Source organism: Salvelinus alpinus, chromosome 10, assembly GCF_045679555.1.
Source record: "Salvelinus alpinus chromosome 10, SLU_Salpinus.1, whole genome shotgun sequence".
Lineage (NCBI taxonomy): Eukaryota > Metazoa > Chordata > Actinopteri > Salmoniformes > Salmonidae > Salvelinus > Salvelinus alpinus.
The window spans coordinates 21237874-21263577 of record NC_092095.1 but is presented as its reverse complement, the minus strand read 5'-3'; the positions used below and the strand labels follow the sequence as shown (position 1 = coordinate 21263577).

Below are 25704 nucleotides of genomic sequence, written 5' to 3'. Positions count from 1 at the left end.
AACCGTCCTTTCACACCTAGGGCCCTGGTCTCTGGTTGGTTGCTAGGCTGGATGTTAGGGGGACGGGCATCTCTCCATCATCCTGACTCTGCAGGGTCACACTTCAAACTGTGGCAGAGAGAGTGGGCTCGTTTGAGTGGTAAGGTGAAAGCAACCGACTGTAGACAAAACTCAGGGGCTCCCGAGTGGCGCTGCGGTCTAAGGCACTGCATCTCAGTGCCATAGGCATCACTGCAGTACTTGGTTTGAATCCAGGCTGCATCATATCCGGCCATGATTGGGAGCTCCATAGGGCGACACACAATTGGCCCAGCGTCGTCTGGGGTCGGCCGTCATTATAAATAAGAATTTGTTCTTAACTGACTTGCCTAGTTAAGTAAAGGTTAAAAAAAATAAAAAATACATGAATTGTGGGAAAGTTCCTGTTTCAGTCATGTTCGCGTGGGTCAAACAAAAATCCCCTAATGATTGGTTGACAGTAAAGCCTCCCACCATGCAGGTGATGACTGCAGGATAAAGGTGATGAAGAGCAACTGCAGTCGACTGCAGTCAAAACTTCATGACCTTTGAGCACATTTTTTCATGCAGTCGACGTGAAGATGCAAGTCGGACAATTTTTATCCCCATAATGCAACACACTTTGAAAGGCGGTGATCAACATGATCCGCTCAAACGCATCCAGAAGCAACACCTCTGCCCTGCCCATCAACAACAGTACTTTATCTTTCTGGACAGGTGGGATGGTGTGCGTGTATAAAGTGAATTGTGTATTTGCGTATATCTTGTCTGTATTTAAGAAATAAAATTGAAATATGTACACATTTTAATATGCATGATATCTAAACCACACAAATATAATTTATGTATTTACAGGATCTGAGTTGGAAAACCTGGAGTATTGCTTTTGTTTAGTTGTTAGTCCAAGAAATCACCAAACGATTCAGGTTAGAGAGAGGGTCGTTCCACGAAATGAGTCCCTTTTGGGTCCCTTTGATATTTTAAGTAGAAATTGTACACCAATATTGGATTTTAAAAGCCTGCTATAAATTAAAGTGCCCTTATATAGAGACCACATGGAATATTCAATAAATCGTATTTTTAATATTGTAGCGACCCACACAGACAGCTGTGTGTTATGTGTTAGGCTAGTAGGTGGTTGTGTTGTACTGACCAGTACCCAGTGTTCGCGGGGTCCGACATGTCAATCAACCTGCTATCTGCCAATCACGGGAATGCCTGGAATGTTCTGATGCCGGGCATCCTGGCGGTTGGCGGAGTGGCGTGGAGGGGGGTTGGGCAGGGGGATGGAGCATTGGAACTTAAGACCAGGTTCAGCCTTTGTTCTCTCTCTTACGTCTGGGCTTCACAAGAGAAGGTCACGATTGGCTTGTGGGTTATCTTCCATTTATTTGGCGTGGGCTACGGCCAAACAGTAGCCTGTGTAAAGTTGGTTTAATAAACCGTCAATTCGCAAACTCAATCCTCTGTCTGGACAATTGTTCATTTATGATCTAGTCAGGTCATTACAATATGAATTAAAGACTTGCTTATGTGCACAAATTCAGCATTTTGACATGTCCCTCTGTGCGCTGACTTCTCTGAAAATGTTGAACCCACTTTACCCCAAGATTTCTCCCAAGTTTTCACCATCGTAAGTTTATTATTTATTTCACATGATTAGTGTTGCATTTGAAGGTAAAAAAACAACAAACAACCTGCCCCTATAAGGCAGCGTTTCCCAAACTCGGTCCTCAGGACCCCAAGTGGTGTACGTTTTGGTTTTTGCTCTAACACTACACAGCAGATTCAAATGATCAAAGCTTGATGATTAGTTGATTATTTAAATTAGCTGTGTATTGCTAGTGCAAAAAACAAAATGTGCACCACTTGGGGTCCCAAGGACCGAGTTTGGGCAACCCTCCTAAGGTTAACCATGTTCTACTCTTCAAATCAAATTTTATTGGTCACATACATATTTAGCGGGTGTAGTGAAATGTTTGTGTCCCCAGCTCCAACAGTGCAGTAGTATCTAACAGCGCAGCAGTATCTAAAAAACAATTCACAACAATACTCACAAATCTAAAAGTAAAATAATTGAATTAAGAAATATATAAATATTAGATCAAGCAATGTTGGAGTGGCATTGACTCAAATACAGTAGAATAGAATACAGTATATTAATATGAGATGAGTAAAGCAGTATGTAAACATTATTAAAGTGACTAGTGATTCCAAGTCTATGTATATAGGGTCTAAGGTGCAGGGTTGCGTAACCGGGTGGAAGCCAGCTAGTGATGACTATCTAACAGTCTGATGGCCTTAAGATAGAAGCTGTTTTTCAGTCTCTCGGTACCAGCTTTGATGCACCTGTACTGACCTCGCCTTCTGGATGATAGCGGGGTGAACAGGCCGTGGCTCGGGTGGTTGATGTCCTTTTTGCCTTCCTGTGACATCGGGTGCTGTAGAGACATCTGGGAGACCAGATGCTGCTGGAAGTGGTGTTGGAGGGCCAGTAGGAGGCACTCTTTCCTCTGGTCTAAAAAATATCCCAATGCCCCAGGGCAGTGATTGGGGACACTGCCCTGTGTAGGGTGCCGTCTTTCGGATGGGACGTTAAACGGGTGTCCTGACTCTCTGAGGTCATTAAAGATCCCATGGCACTTATCGTAAGAGTAGGGGTGTTAACCCCGGTGTCCTGGCTAAATTCCCAATCTGGCCCTCAAACCATCTTGGTCACCTAATAATCCCCAGTTTATAATTGGCTCATTCATCCCCCTCCTCTCCCCTGTAACTATTCCCCAGGTCGTTGCTGCAAATGAGAACGTGTTCTCAGTCAACTTACCTGGTAAAATAACGGTAAAATAAATAAAAATAAAAGTAGGTGTCCTGGAGGGCAGGTAGTTTGCCCCTGGTGATGCGTTGGGCAGAATGCACCACCCTCTGAAGAGCCTTGCGGTTGCGGGCGGTGCAGTTGCCGTACCATGCGGTGATACAGCCCGATGTTCTCAATTGTGCATCTGTAAACGTTTGTGAGGGTTTTAGGGGCCAAGCCAAATTTCTTCAGCCTCCTGAGGTTGAAAAGGCACTGTTGCGCCTCCACCACACTGTCTGTGTGGGTGGACCATTTCAGATCGTCAGTGATGTGTATGCCGAGGAACTTGGGAAGCTTTCCACCTTCTTCACTGTGGTCCACAATCAGCTCCTTTGTTTTGTTGACATTGAGTTAGAGGTTATTTTCCTGGCACCACTCTTCCAGGGCCCTTACCTCCTCCCTGTAGGCTGTCTCGTCATTGTTGGTAATCAGTCCTACTACTGTTGTGTCGTCTGCAAACTTCATGATTGAGTTGGAGGTGTGCGTGGTGTTTTGTAGTGAAAAACTGAGGGGGTCAAGCATATCACGTCAACCCTGTTACCCATAGATAGGCTAGAAATGTTTTCACAAAAAATTTGATTGTTAAGCTTGCATTCATTTGCCCCTCCGTGTTCCACACATGACTGATTTAAGATAAAAGCATCAACCCTGTTACCTTAATAGGCACTTTATATAATTTCTTTAATTTCACCTATTGAGATGGGAAAACATGTATTTTATTAAGTTGAACATATGCTGTTCATGAATGAATGTTAAAATTAGGTGAAAGAAAACATTTTTGTTGACCTACCCGAAGAAGTTACACTACCCAAAAAGGGACTCATTTTGTGGAACGACCCTAGACAGAGTAATACATTTTTGGAAACAACTTGGGCTTGGGTGAATGCTGACTGAGTATGGTCACTTTGCGCCGTACATTCATGGATTCATGATTACAAGACACACATGCTTGATTCACAGTATAGGATAGGGCTAACTCAGTATAGGATAGGGCTAACTCGGTATAGGATAGGGCTAACTCGGTATAGGATAGGGCTAACTCGACCGTAATATGCTAGCTGGCTTGGATATTTTATTTTCACATTGTTCACATGCTTTCCAACACTGTTCCAGCAACTACGGTTGATGTGTAAGCAGGCCAGCCCAACATATAGTACATCGGCCTGACTCAGTTTGAACCTTGACGTCACGTAATCAGGTTGTACACATACTTGACACCATGGTTGTGAGACAACCAATATTTTTGTGATACATAAATCATTGTGAGGTGTCTCCAAAACAGCTGTGTAATTTTTTTTGGGGGGGAAGGACAAACTGTGGTATCACAACTGTTGTGTCAAATGTGTTGTACAAGCAGAGCGTGTACTGGGCCACACAGTGTGAAACACATACCAGTGATCGATGTCAGTTTGGGCTAGACAAAAAACACCACCAGGCCAGTTTGATTCACACCTTTCCTTCGTATATCTTTATTGCTTAAATTTTTTCAATACAGAACAGCTTACATTTCTGATTCTGAAGCGCCGTAATACCAGAAGGGAGGGAGCAGTGTAGCTAACGTTGAAGGTTCTGATCCAGGTCCTTTTATGGGGTCAGTTCTGGTGTGGCCGTAGCAGCGACGCAAAGTTCCCTTTCACAACGGGTCAGAACGTCAGACAGTGACACAGACAGCCACTTTAATTGTTTTTTACAGACTCACGACTTGATTTCCTCTTCAAAACGAGAGAGGATAATATGGTCAACGGTGACAGAAATTTGAAGTGAGGGATAAAAATTAAGAATCAAAAGGAGACAAACAAAAAAAGGAAAAACACCTTGTTTATGGGTATACTGTTCAAAAAGAATGCTGATGAAAATAGCCTTGACTATGCTTTCAACCACGAGGATTTGAGCACAAGTACATTTTCTCTGTTCTCCTGATTTGAGTTCACAATCAAGTGCTAAATGTAGTGATTGACAGTTAAGCATTACAAATAAAATCATGACCTGGAAGAACTTCTTGCAACTCAGGAAAATTAAGTATTGAATATGCATTTTATAAAGACCCTGAGAGCGAGAGAAAAAAAGAAATAATTCTTAATTGAACAAAAGGTTTACATGCAAAACTAGCCTAAAACTCACCCATTATACACAATTAATTTCACAGTTTTATACATATTTATATATCTGAGAAAAGAAATTATTTTCTTAGCCAAACTAAAAAAAAGAAAATAGATCCACACAGTCTATAAAACACGTACAATGGTGTACATAAAGCTTTAGAATCAATAGTGATTATTGCTAATAGAAGTTCCAGGCCGATGCTGGGCGACCATTTTGTGGATTTGAATCCATTATTTTCTGCAGCATCAATGTGGTAATCATAAATGGCTTCTCCTCAAGTCACATCTCTTCACCCCTCACTGGGTTTCCAAATAAATACAATAAAAACAGTCCATGTGCATTCTTATGGGACTCATAATCACACACCCACACAGGGACAAATGAGAGAAGCAGAGTCCCTTGACAGTGTTTTTTGAGGACAGGATTGCATTTTGCATTCTAGTCTGCCAATACTTTCCCAGTGCCTGAGAGCAGGGTTGGGATGGGGGAGATACCGGGGTACAGCCACTAAAGGGCAGTCTTCTGCATGGAGTAGCAGCTTCGCCACCTGTCAACACCCCCCCACTTAATACTCTGTGTTACGTTCAAGTTCCAAACACAGCTCAGAAATTCACTTCAGTTCATTCTCTCTCTGATTGCTTAGCCGTTTATTGTCGTAGTAGTAGTAGTAGGTTTGTTTGTATGTTGTTAGTGCCAGATGGGCAGTTGTCCGGCGGCGGCTGACTAGTCCAGTGCTCTCTGCTCTGTGGCTGTCCGTCAGCCTCCAGCCAGCCGATGCTGCCTGCGTCTTACAGTTCATATGTGCGCCATGAGGTTTCATATGTTTGCTTCTGAGGTTTCTTTATATAAAATGAGAAGAAAAAAAGGAAATACATTTCTACAAAATTCAGCCCTGCAAGGTGGCATGATTGACATTTGAGTCCCACCTCGGAAATATACTCTTGGGCTAAGGGGGCGGTGGAAGGGGGGCTAAGGGGGCAGTGGAAGGGGAGCTAAGGGGGCGGTGGAAGGGGGGCTAAGGGGGCGGTGGAAGGGGGGCTAAGGGGGCGGTGGAAGGGGAGCTAAGGGGGCGGTGGAAGGGGGGCTAAGGGGGCGGTGGAAGGGGGGCTAAGGGGGCAGTGGAAGGGGAGCTAAGGGGGCGGTGGAAGGGGGGGTGAGGTGGGTGGTGGAAGGGGGGCTAAGGGGGCGGTGGAAGGGGGGCTAAGGGGGCAGTGGAAGGGGAGCTAAGGGGGCGGTGGAAGGGGGGCTAAGGGGGCGGTGGAAGGGGAGCTAAGGGGGCAGTGGAAGGGGAGCTAAGGGGGCGGTGGAAGGGGGCTAAGGGGGCAGTGGAAGGGGAGCTAAGGGGGCGGTGGAAGGGGGGGTGAGGTGGGTGGTGGAAGGGGAGCTAAGGGGGCAGTGGAAGGGGGGGTGAGGTGGTGGTGGAAGGGGGCTAAGGGTGCAGTGGAAGGGGGGGGTGAGGTGGGTGATGGAAGGGGGGGGTGAGGTGGGTGATGAATGGGGGGTGAGGTGGGTGATGAAGGGGGGGTGAGGTGGGTGATGGAAGGGGGGGTGGGGTGGGTGGTGGAAGGGGGGGTGAGGTGGGTGGTGGAAGGGGGGGTGAGGTGGGTGGTGGAAGGGGGGGGTGAGGTGGGTGGTGGAAGGGGGGGTGAGGTGGGTGGTGGAAGGGGGGGTGAGGTGGGTGGTGGAAGGGGGGTGAGGTGGGTGATGAAGGGGGGGGGAGGTGAGGTGGGTTGTGGAAGGGGGGGTGAGGTGGGTGGTGGAAGGGGGGGTGAGGTGGGTTGTGGAAGGGGGGGTGAGGTGGGTTGTGGAAGGGGGGTATTGCCCAAACGGGAGGCAGCAGGGCGACTAAAGTTAAAGTAGACAAAACTGAGTAGTGTTCCACCTAGAGCACGAGGTGAGTTCTGCATATAAAATAACCCAGCAGAACCACAGGTAAGGCTTTAAGAACACAGTGACAGTCATTTTGGAAGACGTCTAAATTAGCGGCAAGAAAATTAGTTGCCACTAGGGAAGAGGGGAAAGTGGACACAAGATAGACACACTGGTGGTAGTACAGACAACATGGGACCTCCGAGAGGTTTCTAGGAACGCAAAAATCTTATATCCCCCCACCGACTCCTGAACGAATAACACACACAATACTCCAAAAGCAACATGGTCAACGCACATGGAATTAAATGAGAATGATTCTGAAAAAACACACTGTTCAGGCAAATATTGCCCATATTATCTCTGAAAAGATAAAGAGAGCCTATGGGAAGAGGGCATGTTAAAAACCAAAGACAAAAGCAGAGTTCTCAGATGCGGCAGGTTATCCATTGTCAAGTCTGTTTTCTTTGAGTCACCTGTCCCCTCACACCAAATCACGTCACAGTTCATTCATGTATTCTGCAAACAAAAAGAGAGACTGTAGACATTGGTAATCAGGGATAAGGGACCGTGTGAGAAAGGGAGAGGGAGTAAATCAAGACGAAGGAGAGAGAACAACGCCAGTCTTTTTTCAGGACACCTTTATGACAGCCTGACAGTTGTCTGCTATAGCGGTGTTTCCAGTTACATGAGTGACTATCTCCACTGCTGTGAACTGACTCAGTCTCTGCATTGTTTTTAACTGTGGTTTAAATACACAATAACGGTTATTTTTTGTCTGTCACACACTTGATCATGTCATTAATCGGTCATGGTAAATGAGATTTCATTTATTGCTTATTCAAAGGTCATCTCTATATAGACTCCAAAAACAATTATGTAATCATCATAAAAAGCTATAAAAATTAGATCCTCCGTAGATAAATGTAGATAAAGATATAGCAAAAAAAAAAAAAAAAAAGAAGTAGTAAGGCACTTTGAAACAAGGTGTTTCTTCTTGATATCATCGTCTTGCATTATGGGGGGGGGGGTATCTTATGGCACTGTGGCACATACAGCGGTCCACTGCGTAAAGAGAACCAGAGACTGGGGCTCCCTCACTCCACGCCCACCAAGGGAGCCTCGCCGGCAGGTAGGATGTACTCCTGGGAAGGCTTGGTGTGGATCTCCAGTAGGCCTTGGATGAAGCCTTCCGATGGGCCCTCTGGGTCTTTCTCTGGGGTTACAGCAGAGGGCTGTGGGGTGGGGGACTCTGTAGAGGATTCTTTGGGGGTTTCTATTGCTGGTTCAGTGGCTGTATTACTAGCTGTTATTGAGGCTGATTCTACAGCAACTAGTTCTACAGCTATTTCAGAGACGCTGTCCGAGGCTTGTTCTACAGATGGGTCCAGAACAGGTTCCGAGACTGGTTCCGAGGCTGGCTTAATGAGCAGCTCAGCCACGGCCTCCGTAGCTGACTCGGACTGGGCTGGTTCAGTGGTGGACAGGGACTGGTCCGGGGATGTGGAGTCTGGTAGAGGGGCCTCTTTCTTAGCTCCCTCCTCCCTGGCCACTCCGGTGCCCTCGCTCTCGTTCTCTGAAGGAGGACAGGTGCTGGTTGGGGTGCACTCTCCCTCCTCGCTAGCCGAGTCTCCGGCCGGGGCCTCTGCCCCGTTGGCATCAGCTCCATCGCTGCCCCGCGGCTTCAGGTGGATCCGCTGGTGCCTCACCAGGCTGTGCTTCAGGGTGAAGGTGCGCTCACACGTCTGGCACTTGTAGGGTCTCTCGCCTTAATAAAAATATAAACAAGTAGATCAATATTCACACATACACCAGAGCAGGGCCAGGTATAAATATATTTAAAGAAAGTAAAGCTACAACAATAGAATCAACTAGTACCTGTGTGCGAGCGCATGTGTCTCGTCAGATCCTGCAGTGACCAGAAGCGTTTGCTGCACACGTTACAGATCTTCTTCCTCTTGTCTGCTTTGCTTCCCGACCCTCTTCCCACCTCTCCTTCTCCGTTCTTTGGTTCTGCCGAGCCCCCCTCCTCATCGCTCCTCTCCTCCTTCTCTTTCTCCTCCTCCTCCGAGCCGCTGTCCATCACACTTCCCGCTCCCTCGCTTTCCGGAGCCTCCTTCTCTCCCTCCTCCTCCTCCTGATCCTCCTCCTCGGTGGTGGCTGTAGTAGCATTGGGGAGCTCTGTGCCTGGCCCGGTCCCCTCCGTTCCACAAGCCTCCTCGGGGGGTGCACTCTCACACAGGTGTGCCTTCTCATGGCGAGCCAGGGTGGCGGCGTAGCGGAAATTCTTCTTGCAGTTCTTGCAGGTGTACTTGGAGGACTCTTGGTCCTGCTGCTGGACGTTCATCACCCTCTCCGGCTCGGCCACCACCACTCTTTCTCCTCCCAGGGAGGTCTGAGGCTGCTCGCCATCCGACGAGAACTTGAAGTCGATGAGCTTGCTGGCGAAGTTGAGGTCCAAGCTCTTGTTACTCTGTGAATCATTGTCGTCATAGTCTTCATTTTCATAATTGTTGTTGGTTTTGTTGTTGCTAGGTTGCGGTTCCATCTCCCCTAGCAGCTGCTCAGCAATGTCTGGTGTTTGGTCTGCGTTTGGCGACTCGTATGCGTCGCCTTTCTGATCAGGGTCCATGCTGCTCAGATCCAAAACCTCTCCTGCAGTCTGCTCATTCTCGGAACTCTCTAGAAAAAACACACAAAATGAACCGTCAAATTACAAATGGATTATTACAGAATAGCAGTATAGTACAGTCCTACAGTATAGTGCAGTACAATACCGTATAGTACAATACAATACAGTATACTACAATACCGTATACTACAATACAGTACAATATAGTACAATACCGCATATTACAATACCGTATACTACAATACAGTACAATACCGTATATTACAATACCGCATACTACAATACAGTACAATACCATATATTACAATACAGTACAATACTGCATACTACAATAACGAATATTACAATACCGTATACTACAATACAGTACAATACCGTATATTACAATACCGTATACTACAATACAGTACAATACAGTACCGTATATTACAATACTGCATACTACAATACCGAATATTACAATACCGTACACTACAACACCGTATACTACAATACAATATTGTATACTACAATACAGTACAATACCGTATATTACAATACCGTATACTATAATACAGTACAATACCATATATTACAATACCGCATATTACAATACCGTACACTACAATACAGTATAATACAATACCGTATACTACAATACAGTACAATACAGTTTCTTACCTGCGCTGTCGTGTGAACCTTCATCGCCGTTCTTGGATACTTGGCCGTTGCGGCGCAGAGAGCGGTTGGTCACGCCGTGCTTGCGCAGCAGGTGGCGCTCACAGTTGGACTTGGTGGAGAAGAAGGCGTCACATTTGGGACAGGGGAAGGGCTTCTGACCTGTAGCCGACAGCACATTAGAGAAGACTGAACGTCACATAAGAAGTATTAGGGACATGTTGTGGACCCACAGGAAGTGTTAAATATGCAAAATGCACGCAGTTAGACCCTTTAGAAAACCTGTCAAATTAATAACTCATTCATTTCTTAGAATTGTACTATCTTGTATAACGTTTTTCTACATTACTGAACAGTATCTTCCAGGTATCATTGCATCGTTGTGACTTGTCTATTTACGCAGTATTTCAAAATTACTTATTATGACAGCTGTGTGTTGGGTATTTGGGGAGTTATCCAATCTGTCTCAGCCAGCTATATGTGTGTGTGTGTGTGTGTGTGTGTGTGTGTGTGTGTGTGTGTGTGTGTGTGTGTTTCCCTATGGCTCACCAGTGTGTGTGAGCATGTGTCTCTGCAGGGAGCTGGCCCAGGGGAAGACCCGGGGACAGAAGGGACAGGTCATCTTCTGCACTGAGTTGGAGTAGGCATTCTTCTTCCCTCCTTTGGACTGGGGCGGCACAGACTGAGGTGGTGACTCTTTCTCTTCCTTCTCCTCTCCCGGGCTCTGTCTCCCCTCGTCCCGCCTTCCCAGCTCCGCCGCCCCCGTCTGAAGGTAAGTGCTAAACTTGTTAGCGTCGGTGGTGGCAAGCATCTTCTCCACGCTGGCGAACTCGCCGCTGGATTCCAGGTCCAAGCCGCTGCCTGTGTTCTGCTCGAGCGTGGACACACAGGCAGGTGCCATAGTCTTGGCCTGGCTCACTGGCTTCTTTCTAGTGCGCTTTCTGGATGAGCCCTCTAGGGGGAGCTCTTCCATCGATGTTTCTGAGCTGTTGTCGCCCCCAGCTGGACGCTCCGGTTCTGTCTGGAGGCCGTTGAGGGCGGCAGAAGCCTTGTTATCTGGCTCCCTCTTGAGTAGGTCTGGAGCCCCCGAGACGGAGGAGATGATCTGGGCGATGGAAGCCAAAGGGGGAAGCTCTTTCAGAGAGCAGGATGAGGAGGTAGAGGCTGGTTTGGGCAGCAGGGGCTTGAGACGGAGTGCACGGCCTGTGGTGGTGCCAATGGGGAGCGGGGAGGGGGTCACTGGGAGGAGCTGGTAAGAGCCAGACTGGGGGGTCGTCAGCTTCTCCTCAGTGCTCTTGTCCAGCTGAAGGGCTGAGGGGAGGTGGTCCAGTACGCTGGGGAAGGGCAGCTCCTTTTTGATCTCTCGGCGCTCCATGCTCACCGGGGCAACAGCGGTGGTGTTTATCTTCAGCCTCTTGCTGGGGTTCTTGGGGATGGACAGGTCAATAGGTTCCATGGAGCAGTCGTAAGCTGCTGGGCTGACCGTCTCCAGTTTGATCCCAGGAGACCCGGTCAGGCTCCCCGCAGTGCTGCTTGTCCCGCGGCTCTTGTTGGAGAAGTCCAAGGGCTGATCCAGGTCACCAGAGGAGGAGTAGATGCTGAGATCCTCCACCTTGACCGGCTGCAGGGTGGCAGTGGGGGTGGGCGTGAGGCCGTTGAGAGCCAGAGGGCTGCTGGGACTGGCCCTGGAGGTGGTGGCTGAGATGGCGGGGAGAAGGGTGGCGATGTGCTCCTCGATCTCCCGCTCCTGCACCTCGGGGTGCTGCTTGAGCATGTGGTGGATGCAGTTCCTCTTGGCCAGGAAAGCCGCCCCGCACCGCCGGCACTCAAAGGGCTTGCGCTGGCAGCCGTTGTGGGTGCGCAGGTGGATTTGGAGAGCCCGGTAGCTCTTTAGATCCTCACCGCAGAAGCGGCAGGCGGTGTCGCCGGCAGCAACCAGCTCCAAAGGATCCTGGGTGGTGGTTGACGAGACGTACTTGATGTTCTTCTCAATCTCTTTCCGTGTGTTCTTCATGTGCTTCTTGCGCAGGTGGCGCTCGCAGTTGGCCTTGACGGTGAAAGGGTAGTGGCAGACGCGGCACACATAGGGGCGCTCGCCGCTGTGCGTGCGCAGGTGGCGGATGAGCGTGGCCTTGTCGGGTGCCACGTAGTCACAGATGTTGCACTGGTGCGGTAGTATGCCCAGGTGGAAGCGCATGTGCGCCTGCAGCACCCCGGAGAAGGCAAACACCTGGTCACAGAAACGACAGGGGTAGGATGCCTTAGCACCCCCGCGGTTGGCCCCTCCTGACCCCTTCTTTCCCCCGGCCGCCTGGCCCTCCTCTTCTTTGATCTGCAGCTCCGTCAAGTCGTTGGGCATGTGGGCGTCGCCCATGCAGTCCGCCTCCATCTGCATCTTCTCCAGAGAGGCCTGGCTGCCCGAGGAAGAGGAGGAGGATGATGATGATGATGAAGACTCTTGGGGCATATTGAGCAGCTGGCTGGGTGGCGGGGGCAGGCTGGGGCTGATGCAGCCCAGGGAAGCCTGCTGGGTGCTCTGGAGCGGCGGCGGCGTGGAGGCAGCCAGGCTGGAGCGCGGTGCCACCATAGGCTTTGGCTTCAGCGGGGGCATGGGCTTGCAGCTGGCCGCCTGGCCCTGGCCGGACCCTCCCTGGTGCGGGGCCTTGGCCAGTGTCGGCAGGAGGCCCATCTGACCGGGTGCGGCCAAGGCCACCTTCAGGATCTGCTGGATGTCAGCCAGCTCAATCAGGCCAGCCTCGCCACAGACAGGCTTGACAGCAGTGCCACTGTCCGGCTGGAAGAGGAAGCCCGTGGGGAAGGGCTGCAGGGAGAGCAGGCTGAGGGCCTCCCTCTGGGACAGGCCCTGCAGGGACGAAGCAGCCACCAAGCCCAGGCCGCCCAGAAATCCAGAAGCTGTGGAAGCCGCCTCTTGGGGCAGGGTGGAGTCCGGAGGCTCCACCTGGATGACCCGGATACTGTCCAGCTGGGCTTGACGGACCTCATCCTCAGAAGGCTGAGGCTTGACCTGGGAAATGTGCTGCAGACCCAGGGATTCCAGGAAGCTGGCCTGCTGAGGGGGCGGGGTTGTCGGCTTCTTCTGGACCGCAGGGGTCTCTTGGCCGCCCCCTACGGGCGACGGCTGCTGCTGCTGATGAATGGTAGTCTTGTGCAGGTCTAGGGCCGAGTGTAGGGGGAAGGCCTTGTCGCAGGCCTCGCACACAAAGCGGTGGAACTTGCTGGTGGACCGGCGGAGATTGGTCTCACACCAGACCTGTTGGAGAGACAGACAGACAGATGAGGTTAGAGTGTGGAAGAGCAGACTGAGGCCTTGTGTGCAGTGGTGGAAAAAGTACCTAATTGTCATACTTGAGAAAAAGTAAAGATACCTTAAAAGAAAATGACTCAAATAAAAGTCACCCAGTAAGTCACCCAGTAAAATACTACTTGAGTAAAAGTCTAAAAGTATTTGGTTTTAAATGTACTTAAGTATAAAAAGTAAAAGTATAAATAATTTCAAATTCCTTTTATTAAGCAAAACAGATGGCACAATTTTCTTTTTTTACAGATAGCTAGGGGCACACTTCAACTTTCAGACATAATTTACAAACAAGCATGTGTTTAGTGAGTCTGCCAGATCAGAGACAGTAGGGATGACCAGGGATGTTCTCTTGATAAGTGTGTGAAGTAGACAATTTTCCTGTCCTGCTAAGCATTCAAATATACTATTGGGTGTCAGGAAAAATGCATGGAGTAAAAAGTACATTATTATGCAAGGAGTAAAAGTTGTCAAAAATGAATAGTAAACTAGTACTCTAAAGTATTTTTACTTAAGTACTTTACACCACTGCTTGTGTGAGAGATGACCAACATACTAGTGGTAACAGTTTCATAATCGTATTAAATTAGTAGTATCAGTAGCATTGTGAGCATCAGCAACATTATTCTGTCCATAACTTCTCCTCTGACCTGGGCGATGTGGGAAAACTTGCGGCAGGAGAAGTCGATAAAGGCCAGGTCGTTGAAGCCAGAGGGGATGGAGGGGTTGTTCTGGATGAAGGGCCGTCCGCCGGGGTCCGTGGGCATCTTCTTGTGGATGCCGGCGTTGTGCCGCAGCAGGCCGCGGTGGGTCCGAAAGGAGAGGCAGCACAGGTCACACCTAGAGACAAGACACAGAAATATGATGCTATATAATACAGAGATTTTTTTTACTGTGTTGTAGTTGGGTGTAAGAACACACTTAAATCAAATCATGTGTAAATTAAATCATGTGTGTGGATAACTCTCAGCACGTCCTGTGGCAATTATGGAGCGGACCTCGTTAGGCGCTGAGAGGGACAGCTGCTCAGTGTCTCCTAGGGCCAGCCCTCTTATCGGCCACCCTGTGACGAGGTGCCCGAGGGGGATTACACACAGCTTTATCAAGGCGTGGGCATGGAGACACACAATCACACACCTAAGGCTGTACCCACTCATCCAGCCCCAGTGGTCTAGTGCTATTGTTTTAGGTGAGGGAGTGCAAAAAATATGTAAATGAGGTCATAATTTCCTCAATCAAAGTTTGTACCGACAGATGTAGCCTATTGAATAGCCTATCAATACAGGACTCCACATCCTGTGGCAGGAGAGCTGCCGTCCTATAGGGTTTCACTCCAACCCCAGTTGTAACTAACCTGATTCAGCTTACCAACCAGCTAATTAGAATGAAAACCTACAGGATGGTAGCTCTCCAGGAACAGGGTTGGGAGTTAGGGGTGTTCTGACATGGCCATAATAATATTCGTAATCGTATCCGTAAATTCACAGTTGATACTCGTGATCCGGAAAAACTTAAATTATTTAATATGCCTAAGTAGATGTTGACAAAATGCCTCCCTGCACATTCTCATTGCAAACAAAGCTGCAGATTAGGAGCAGCGCACGGAGGGTTGTGTATGTATGTCTGCAGCGGGCAGCCAAGTTTGCGGTCTGTCAGTCAGATACCGCATCAGCATTTCATCTATTTTCCCTACCCATGCCCCACTTGTTCGAAATATTATGCACATTGATAGCTTAATATTAAACGCCCTAGCCATATGATTTATCATAGTAACAGGCAGCAGCAATCTAAATGATCACACCAAAAACATGCGAGGAAAACTGATCATGTGAAATTATGAAGCAAGTGGATGGAGTAATACAGCTTCACTCTACCCAATTAGAACAGCAGGCTCAACGTACAACCCGCCCTTCTCTTTACAGACAGACAAACTAGCCAGTTGAGTTATTTAGACCACGTAGAACCTCACACGACTGACTGATGAGAAATATGCGTGCTGGTACCTGAACATTTATTTTTTCCGATCACGGATAATTACAAAAAATACTCAGACCGTATCCAGAAAATTGCCCTTTTTCGTTGGGATATTTGTTTTGTCCGACTACTCGGCACAACCCTGTTATAGAATTGAAAAGCCCTGTTATAAAATTGCCAATCACAACATCTGCCTATACCCGCCCACACATTGTCTGAAGAAATGTTTATATTTTGAATACCCTCAAACACCAAGTTAGGCATACCTAAGATCAAAATAGGCCATCATCACTGTCAATCATGAATGATAATTCTTCACCTTTTACTGGTGAATGTATGCACTCACTACTGTAAGTCGCTCTGGACAAGCATGTCTGCTAAATGACTAAAATTTGAAAATAAACAAATGTGAAACTGCATCTGCATGCCAATCATTTGATTGATCCCAATCAGTTTCATGGGAATAGCCTACGCATTTCCATCTTCTTGAGTTACAGCAAATGGTGTTAACAAACCTATTAACCTTTCTTGTATTTTGCTTCAATCAAAGCATATATCCTGCCCAGTGGCTCTGTTGAGTTTTGGCACATGCACATTTTTTGGGGGCTATTCAGCTTCAGCTAACCATCCTAAAATCTCATCAGAAATTAGGTATTTTGGTCTAACAGTAATGTCATAACGTATGCTATGAAATTATATTCGGTTCCGTTATGTAAAACACAAATTAATTGTTATATGATCTTGCAAAACATTGATTCAGCTTTGATCTAATATTACTAAACAAGCACCATTGTGAGATGTGATATTATTATTATTATCATTATCACAAATAAAAGATTAACAACAATAAGTGATGACAACCAATAGCCAATATACTCTAAATATCCCAAGCAGGGCTACAGCAATCAGAGAGGGTCAGGCTTTGCGGTGGCCACTGGTTTGGATGTCCTTGGCAGAACGGTGTCGCCATAACCAAGTGTTCACATATCGTTCGGGGTTCCACTGCGCAAGAGGGGGTTGGTGAATTTAGATTTTATTTTCAACATTCTGATTGGCCAAAGTTGTCAAGCCTCCAGCGGGCCTTCGTAGTGCACACATGTAGCCTACAGTTCTTCATCATTCTTGCCACCACCAGACAGAAGACCTACATCGAGGCTGCTGTAGCCTACAGTTCTTCATCATTCCTGCCACCACCAGACAGAAGACCTACATTGAGGCTGCTGTAGCCTACAGTTCTTCATCATTCCTGCCACCACCAGACAGAAGACCTACATTGAGGCTGCTGTAGCCTACAGTTCTTCATCATTCCTGCCACCACCAGACAGAAGACCTACATCTAGGCTGCTGTAGCCTACAGTTCTTCATCATTCCTGCCACCACCAGACAGAAGACCTACATCGAGGCTGCTGTAGCCTACAGTTCTTCATCATTCCTGCCACCACCAGACAGAAGACCTACATCTAGGCTGCTGTAGCCTACAGTTCTTCATCATTCCTGCCACCACCAGACAGAAGACCTACATCGAGGCTGCTGTAGCCTACAGTTCTTCATCATTCCTGCCACCACCAGACAGAAGACCTACATCGAGGCTGCTGTAGCCTACGTATTTATTTGATTTGTCATTCTATCGTTTCTCATGGAATTTTTGTGGTAAATAGAATTGATTTAGAATGGATCAGAATTTATTTTCTGTGTATTCTCAAATTGAAAATGGTCCCCCAGCACTACACACCTGCCCAGCCACCCCTCATCGCACACACCCAGCCCCCTTCTCCATTCCCTGTGGTTTCACACCTCTGTGGGTATGTGGTGGGTACTCTGTGTACACATTCATTGTGTATGCCTGTATGTGCTTGTGTATGCCTGTGAGAAAGACTGTGTTTTCGGTCTCTCACACAGGTCTGCGAGAGCCGTCAAATCTCACAGAGGTTGGCTCAAGCCCAGAGAATTCTGCTGCAACTAAAGGGTGTGCGTTTGTGAGTCTGTGTACGTTTGTGTTTCAAGTTTTATTAGTTGTATGTACGGGATACACATGGTATATACAGCGTCCAACGAAATGCTTACTTGCAGGTTCCTCCTCGACAACGCAACAACAATAAGAAATCAAATAAGAATACAAAGATAAAGTAAATGGCTCAATAGAATAGAATAAAAATGTTAGTATTTGTATAATACAATATAATAGTGTGTGTGTGTGTGTGTCTCTCGGTGTTACTGCACGCCAAATGCGTCGTTTCTCAGCTTCTTAGAAATCGTGTACACCGAGGTACCCAAGACAACCAGTGCAGCCATATCCTATTAACTGGCCCTCTCAACTCTTGTGATTAACTGGGATTAGGGCTAAATTTGCAGCACTTCCTACAATAATCAGATTGCTGCCCAACTCAACTACAGAAAGGCTGCATCTGTCTTCTTTTCAGTTCAGACAAATACATTCCTATGTGTGAGTTATGCGCGGCTATCCATTCAACCCAAGTTGGGGTTTGAGTTTGGAAATGAGTCGCTATGGTGATCTGGAGATTGTGATTTGTCCATGGAAAACCGCTCCCCTCCCCCCTTCCGTTGTCCAGCCAACCGCATCACGACGCCTCCCCTCTTTGACTCATTAACCCCCCAACTCCATCCCTCCCGCCCTTTCCAGGGATAGCCTTCCTGCCGACTTTTCCCACTTTTTAGGCCTCAGGGCCTGGAGAGGGGGTCAAAATTGGCCTTGCAGTACAGTGCTTTGAAGTTAAACTCTGTCAAGTGAAACATTTAGTCTGAAGGTGATTTGATGGGTTTATCCATGATAACAAAGCGTTTAAAACTATTTTAAATGCAAATGTCTTCCCAATGAGGAATATGCCACAGAGGTGGCCTTAAGCAGTGTGATGGAGAACCATGTCTTTAGGACCTGGGTGGAGAGAGGGCAGAGGTCATTCGGCCTGTGACCCTAGCATTGACCCCTGACATTGGGGGGGGGGGGGGCTTTATAACCACTACTGTTACAGGATTTATCACCATACATTCTGTCATTAATTCTAACTGTTGATTTGCTTGATATTTTGGTGACAATCTATTAACTCTGTGACATCAACTACACGCAGAGTGTTGTATTGCGTTTATGCCATCAATGTAATTCCACTGTGTGTGTGTGTTTTAGGCTCTAGTACCTGAGAGTGGTGTCAGGGTGTGTGTCCATGTGGACTTCCAGGTCGTACTTGCAGCCAAAGGTCTTGAAGCAGATCGGGCACGGCAACACTTCATCATCCCCCCGGCCTGATCCCAGTTCCTCCAACACACTCTCCTCTAGCACCTGGACACACACACAGGTAACAATAACAATGACTTAACTGGGAATGTAATGCGGTGGAGTGGACTGTGTGTGTGTGTGTGTGTGTGTGTGTGTGTGTGTGTGTGTGTATATATATGTGTGCATTACCTTTTTGTTGGGCGGTTCGTCGCCTCGCTCTGTGTCCTCGTCCATGGCTGACCTCCTCTTGGCGGAGGGGCGGCGTCTCTTGGTGGGCGAGGGGGGGCTAATAGGAATGACGCCGGCTGGGTCTTTGTCGTGGATCTTCATGTGTCTGCAGGGAGGAGAGAAGGAGAAAAGACATCAGAACAGAACAAGTAGCCAGGTCCCAGATCAGTTTGTGCTTTAAAGCCAACTCCTATAGCCAGGTCCCATTGGCAAGCTATTTGGCATGACAATTCCATTAGGAGTTGGCAGGAGAGCAGAAAAAGACTGGCACCCAGGCTACAACTATGGTCGTTGAGGAAAGGTTTAGCTGAATATGCTAAACCCCTGCTAGTGTATTATACTGCTTTCACATAGGATTTATGATATTTTGCCTGTTAATATATATATATATATTTTTTTTTTTATATGACCCCTTTACAAACAGACACATTTTTACCACATTCTTGCCTGCACATGCCGCACATGCCTTTTATATATGGCCCGTGCGCATGTCGGCATGCTGGGGACGAGTGACAGTAGTCATTTCTTCATTTAGGCCACATTATTGCATTTCTAAATGTTTCTGATCAGTGATAGATGAGCTATACCACCTCCACTTCTTTGCCCAGCCAGAGAATTAACCAAATATACAGACGGAGATTCAGTGAAACAAAATCCCATTGGTTGATTAAGACAAGTCACAGGCTTTTGATCGGCAGTAGGCCCAGGTTACTAAGCAACTGAACAACAAAATAATCCACTTGTTAAGCCACATAACATGCAGGCAAAATGTTCTGCCCAGTGCTAATAGATGAGCCAACAGGAGTCTATGAAAGGCATAACATCACAGTCCAACACAAAACATATCCCTTGAGAGGTTACAACAAATTCTGCCACCAGAATGGTTTGAAAGGTGTATTACAGTAAAGATCCGAAAAACAAATGCTGGATTGATCTACACCACTTATTTCATTCCCAGAACTTCAGATCTACTGAAGAGAGCTTGGAGGGTTGCCAGATTGGGGAGCTGGGCTCAATAATCTCCACACGCACACGCCAGAGTATGTGAGCGGGGTTGAGCGGTCGGAAATCCCGCTTCTCGCTCACAGGGGGGGGGAAATGCTGTTCCAAATTCCATCCATTCATTAGAATCCCCATTTAAACACTATATTTGTGACTACCTGAACCTACCATTTGAATTTGAAGTATTGAAACCAAACCATAGAATTTTAATGAAAAGTATTTATTAAAACAACAGGAAAAGGTGACTAAGAAGCGCTCATCATTTCAAATAGGCCACATGTCATATTAAACAGCATATCAACACTGTACAGGAGCCAGACATGTAGCCTGAGAAGGAACAAAAATTAATTATTTAGGCCATATTACTAGCCTATTATTTCAAGGCTATAGTCTACAAATAAATAAATTGTGAAGCACTTGCGTGTGCGACACACTAGGCTGGCAGGAACATTAAACGCTCAGCATTTAAACAACATTTTGTTGTATTAAATCATTATAGTCTATTAATTGTGCATATAGTAAAACTAAGTTAGAATTAAATAAAAAGTGCCTTTGAATTCACTTTTAGAAACACAAGTTTGGTCAGAGTCTGTGACTTCAGGCTCATGTGATTGTGTCTGGAGAGCAGGCCAGCAGGGGAGAATACCCTCCTTGCACAGGCACTGCGGATGCTGAACACCCTTCGGGCCAATCTTGCCAGGCTGTGTAGGGATGCAGAGTTATTTTTATTTTTTTATCTATAGGTAAGCCTAAAGGTTTTCAGGCAAAATAACCTTATCAAAACAGAAAGCTCCTTGAAAGAGGTAATATGTCAGGCCTATTGGGCCAAAATCAATGATAGCCTATTAATAGAAAATATAACCAAAATGAAGGAAACTTAAGAGATCTGATTTTGAGTTTATAAATACTTTGCTACAATGACACACTTAGTTAGCTACCCACCTAGTTCCTTTCTGTTAGCATGTGCACCTAGTACACCATTATGCTTTCGGGATACATGTCTTTTCAGATTCTACAATGATTCTATAGTTGTGGACACCGCACTCCCGCTCTTGCTCCTCCTCCTCAAGTCACCTTGATTTTGCACCTGTGTGTTTTATCAGTTTCTTTATGAAAATATTAATGAACTCCATGACAGTAGCTGTAGCAGCACACAAGTAGACTACAAATGCATGCTGGGCCGGGCATGCCCTGAGCTTGTGAAGTTAAGCACTAGTCAAATTGGGCATGCTCCGCTCCTCGCTCTGATCCAGCTCCGCTCACATACTCTGGCCCGCGAGCACACCAAACACACACACTTAGGAGGAGGGCAGGGAAGGCGGTAATAGTCTAAGTTGCTCCAATTATCCAGCAGGCTCAGCAGGCCCATGTAAGGACCTAACTCCGGGCCAGGGAAAAGGGCTGAGGGTACCGTGAATGGCAGTCATCTCCATCCCTGTAAAAATTTGCCTTCTCTAGTAACGTTTACAGGGGTAGTTCAGCTATTTATTTCTCTATTCATGGCATTCAGATATAGTAATATAGTTGGACATAGAGTATGTTTATTAGTACTGTGGTGGATGATTGGAACACAAAACAAATCCTGTTGAGACAGAGTCCTCTGGAAGCATTTGTTGTTCCTGCTGCTAATCTCTCTCTCCCCCCTTCTCCTCCTCCTCCTGTCTGTCCTCCCCCTGTCTGTCCTCCCCCTTCTCCTCCTCTCTCCTCCTCCTCTTCCTCCTCTTCACTACACAACATTCAGCTGTCGGAATGGAGTCAAATGGCGGAGAGAATAGGAGGGAGGGAGAGAGGGAGATGGAGGGAGAGATCAAGAGGGGGAGGGAGGGGGGGGGGTGCGGGGAGGAGTGTACAGAGAGAAAGGGGGAGGGAGAAAGACAGACAAATGGATAGAGATGCGAGATGGAAAGATACTTGAAAAAGAGAAGAGAGAGGAGATAATGTCACACAGGCATTATAAAAGAGGCCTGACTATCCCTGACAATCAAGACAGGAAGTTGTGTTATCTATGGGGGAGGGGGGAAGGATGTAGGAGGAAAAGGAGGGGACAATGTATAGCTGCGGGAGGGGGATAGAGGCAAAGGTGTACGTGACTTGAGTGTGTCCTTCTTAAGCTGATTACATTAGTTTAAACTTTGAGAGGGGGTCACTGATAACGGCAGAGCTAGGAGAAGAGTAATGAATGGGGAAGCTAAACCATACAGGACTACTCCCCCCTCTACTCTGTCTGGTGAAAGGTCAAATGCCATCAGTTGATTTAAGGACGTGTGTGTGTGTGTGTGTGTGTGTGTGTGTGTGTGTGTGTGTGTGTGTGTGTGTGTGTGTGTGTGTGTGTGTGTGTGTGTGTGTGTGTGTGTGTGTGTGAAGGGAGGGGGGACAAGAGGACTAGGACCCTGGAAAACACATCAGCACATCCCTGGGGCTAGCCCACAGAGCCCTACATCGGTATATCCCTGACAGGCCTGGCCTAGCCCACAGAGCCCTGTATCAATAGTCAGTCATAGGGCCTCTGTGAGTGTACTAACATTTCTGTGTGTGCGCGACTGTGCACCCATACTTCACAAGTTGTCCCTGCGCATCTGCTTTAATAAAGGTGGGTACATTATTGTGCAATTGTGTGGGTGAACTTGTTTGCAAGTAACTCTGATAGTGTGTGTATGCATGGATTTGTACTCTAGCTATATCTGTGTATAAGTGTGTTTACGTGAGTGTGACTGCGAGCGTGTGAGTGCGCGTCAATAAGTCTGTTTGTCTGTGTAAAATGAGTGTGCACGCCTGTGTGTGTGCGTGTGTGTGAGCAACCGTGCGCGCATTCGCCAGCATGAGAGAGGAAAGGTCAGCCAGTGTTGGGTCGGCAGCACAGGTCTCAGCTTTCACTCTGCCGTCAGTGCCTGGTTTAGAAATAGCAGGCAGGCAGCGAGCTGGCCACCCATCTGGGGACCTGACAGGCAGCAGCCGCATCCCCTGGACTCTGACCGCTGGCGTCAGCCAATCCCGAGAGAGCTAAGCTGTCATGTCAGCACAGTGTGATTGGATGAAACCAACTTGTCTTTGTGTCACCTCAGCCATCCTCGTAAATTCACCTGCCTAAAAAAACATTTCCAGTCTAACTAGTTGGTTGATGGTTTGACGCAAACCTGCAATAATGCAGTCGTCTGTAAATTGCAAAATCACTACTTTCAGGACTGAAGAGGTCATTTTACTGAGAGGCACTCAGACCTCAAACAGTATCAATGTTACAACAAAACTCATTATCAAGATACATAAGATGTATTTTTTAATAATTCAAAAAGTAAGCTATTCTTATGGCCAGTCGATCGAGAGAGAGAGTGATAGCGAGAGAGAGAGAGAGAGAGAGAGAGACTGGTCTACTACTATTGCTTTAATGTATTGTTATTCTCATTAATATTTCCACTACTACTATTAATGCCTTATTGCTGTTGGTCCCACCATTTTTTGTTATATGTATACTTTGACATTGTAAGTGAGAGAGTGAGAGAGAGAGGGTGAGAGAGACAGAAAGAGAGCTCAAACTGACAGTGGGGGTTGATGATTCAACAGCTCCCTTCTCATCCAAACTGAAAAAATCCACTGCACCACCACAGTGGGTGGACAGGGGGCGCTGTAGCATAAAAATGATGCCGCCTGCTCTTGTGCAATGTCACACCAAGGGCACTTCTCCTTACCATCGCACCTCCTCTATCCCCCTCTTCCCCACTACCCTTTAGTGTCCTCACTGTTCTGTAAAGAGTTAAAGCAGAGTGCCCATCCACTACCCCCTGGCTCAGTCTATTCGCCAGGCCCTTCATAGGGTTAGGATGCCTCTCCTTGGCAACAGGCTAACAACAGCAGGCCCCATTTCATGTGATGCTCTGGCAACAAAATGGCTGCTCCCCTGCCAGCCACATGGACAGCTCCATCACACCAGACTAGGGCTGGATCAATTCAGTACCGTGGAACATTCACAAGGAAGGTCGCAGATAGGATGAAGAGACCACTCAATTTCTGAATGTTAACAACTCGCTGATGTATACACACCTGTGCTTTGATTTTCTTGCCCCAAAGCATTGCCTCTTTTTGGAGTGTTGAGAAAATGCTAAACAGAATGGTGAAAAGAACACGAATAGGCAAAGAAAACAACTTTTTTATGCAACAATCTTAGTATCGTCTAGTATCGTCTAAACAGAATTCAGTGGCATTCTTTAACACTAGAGACCAACACATTAACACACTCTCGTATTCTCTCAGATTGACTCGGCCTACACTCATTCCTTCCTGCCCACACCTCTTCATTCCATACACACGAGGGTGAAAAGATGAGCGCTCCAACGACGGAGCAGGCAGACTACTGTCCTGGTGCATCCATCTCATGCAGATAGATTCAACAGCCAACCGTTGAGATTTTACAACACCACTTTATCAGGATAACTTCAGAAGCTTATGTTGTAGGGCTGGCCAACTCAAAAGGGATGGAGCTTCTCACATCAATTAAACCTCAAGCCCCCAATTCTAACACACACACCCACAATAAAACCCCTAAGAGCGCAGAGAGAGAGGAAGTCCGTATTTAACCCTGCCATCAGTCAAGTATGCTGGGAGCAGATGCCCTAACAGTTGTTGTTGAAGTGGGGCAAAGTCATTTTCCTACTTCCTGTACTATGCTTTGACTAAACAGCGTCAACACACACACACACCTTACCCAGAGCATCCCAACCCCCGACAACGCCTATATATTTATCTCAGTGCCACAGTCCCCCATCCCCCTCCAGGCAAACGGTCTGCCCTGACCAACGTTAGTGTGTCAATTCTAAAAGATATAACAAGAGCAAGACATTTTAGTTTATTTACAAACAGTATAACATTTTGTAAAAGCAGAATATTTCGGTAATCATTTTTGTAAATGCTTTATCTCCGGGAAAAACTGAGCACTAAAAAGATTTGTTTGTTTACAGATTATTTTGTTTTATAACAACTGCTGGGCTATTCTAAAGGGCGTGTATGCAGTTAGCGACAGGTGCTAACTCTTGGATTTTGCTGGCTTTATGTGGGAGCAGTACTCCACATGTGTTTGGGTGGTGCTGCTATCACACCTGTGTAGGGAACCATTTACAGAAAGGCTTAAAAACCAAAGCTTTAGTGTTGGTAATACTCTGGGCCTTTCAACGACATACAATCTTAACACAGTCCACTAAATTTCTTAATGTCCATTTTGTGAGGTGCTGAACAGGCGCACAACATTAGCAATGAGACGTTTTCTTCTAGCTTCTGTGTGATGCGCAAAAATAAGAACAACGCCAAATGCAGAAATCACATCCGCCACCACCGCAATGCCTAAACATTAGTAGGTAGCCCTTTAATACTGAGCAAGGTGGAGAATTAGTTTTTTTTTGTGTGTGTGTGTGTGTGTGTGTGTATGTGTGTGTGTGTGTCTGACCTGTGCATGTTGCCATTTGTGGTGAAGGTCTGGCCGCAGAAGGAGCACTTGTAGGGCCTCTCTCCGCTGTGCACTAGCATGTGGCGGTCCAGCGAGCTGGCTGAGCTCAGGGCCTTGCCACAGATGCTGCATGAGTGGTCCGTCGCCCCGTTGTCCGAGTTGTGCTGGGAGGAGAGAGACAGCGAAAGAGATATTATTACGACACATTATACATTATTACTTCCATTAATGAATGTCAGAGAGCGAGAGGAAGTAGTAGTAGTAGCGGTAGTAGCAGTAGTGGTAGTAGCAGTAGTGGTGGTAGTAGTAGTAGTGGTAGCAGTGATAGTAGCAGTAGTAGCAGTAGCAGTAGTAGTAGCGGTAGTAGCAGCAGCAGTAGTAGTAGAAG

General features: G+C 47.1%; 1 protein-coding gene and 1 long non-coding RNA gene across 5 annotated transcripts in view; one reads left to right on the top strand and one right to left on the bottom strand.

Moving 5' to 3' along the window:
• Nucleotides 1–6609: 6609 nt before the first annotated feature.
• Nucleotides 6610–25704, bottom strand: part of LOC139531693 (ras-responsive element-binding protein 1-like) — an 87978-nt gene continuing 68883 nt past the window's right edge. For 3 of the 4 annotated variants that reach the window (XM_071328382.1, XM_071328386.1, XM_071328384.1), the window contains 8 exons: nucleotides 25317–25480; nucleotides 18845–18989; nucleotides 18576–18718; nucleotides 14100–14289; nucleotides 10683–13404; nucleotides 10137–10322; nucleotides 8723–9526; nucleotides 6610–8612 (listed from right to left, as the gene is read on the bottom strand). In XM_071328382.1, the coding sequence (XP_071184483.1) occupies nucleotides 7942–8612; nucleotides 8723–9526; nucleotides 10137–10322; nucleotides 10683–13404; nucleotides 14100–14289; nucleotides 18576–18718; nucleotides 18845–18989; nucleotides 25317–25480 (5025 nt within the window). In that variant the 3' untranslated portion in view covers nucleotides 6610–7941. The remainder of the gene's footprint in view (nucleotides 8613–8722; nucleotides 9527–10136; nucleotides 10323–10682; nucleotides 13405–14099; nucleotides 14290–18575; nucleotides 18719–18844; nucleotides 18990–25316; nucleotides 25481–25704) is intronic. The other variant, XM_071328383.1, reaches the window with a different exon arrangement.
• Nucleotides 10829–25704, top strand: part of LOC139531694 (uncharacterized) — a 66886-nt gene continuing 52010 nt past the window's right edge. The window contains exons 1-2 of the long non-coding RNA XR_011666410.1: nucleotides 10829–10905; nucleotides 18566–18734. This is a non-coding gene — a long non-coding RNA (uncharacterized lncRNA). The remainder of the gene's footprint in view (nucleotides 10906–18565; nucleotides 18735–25704) is intronic.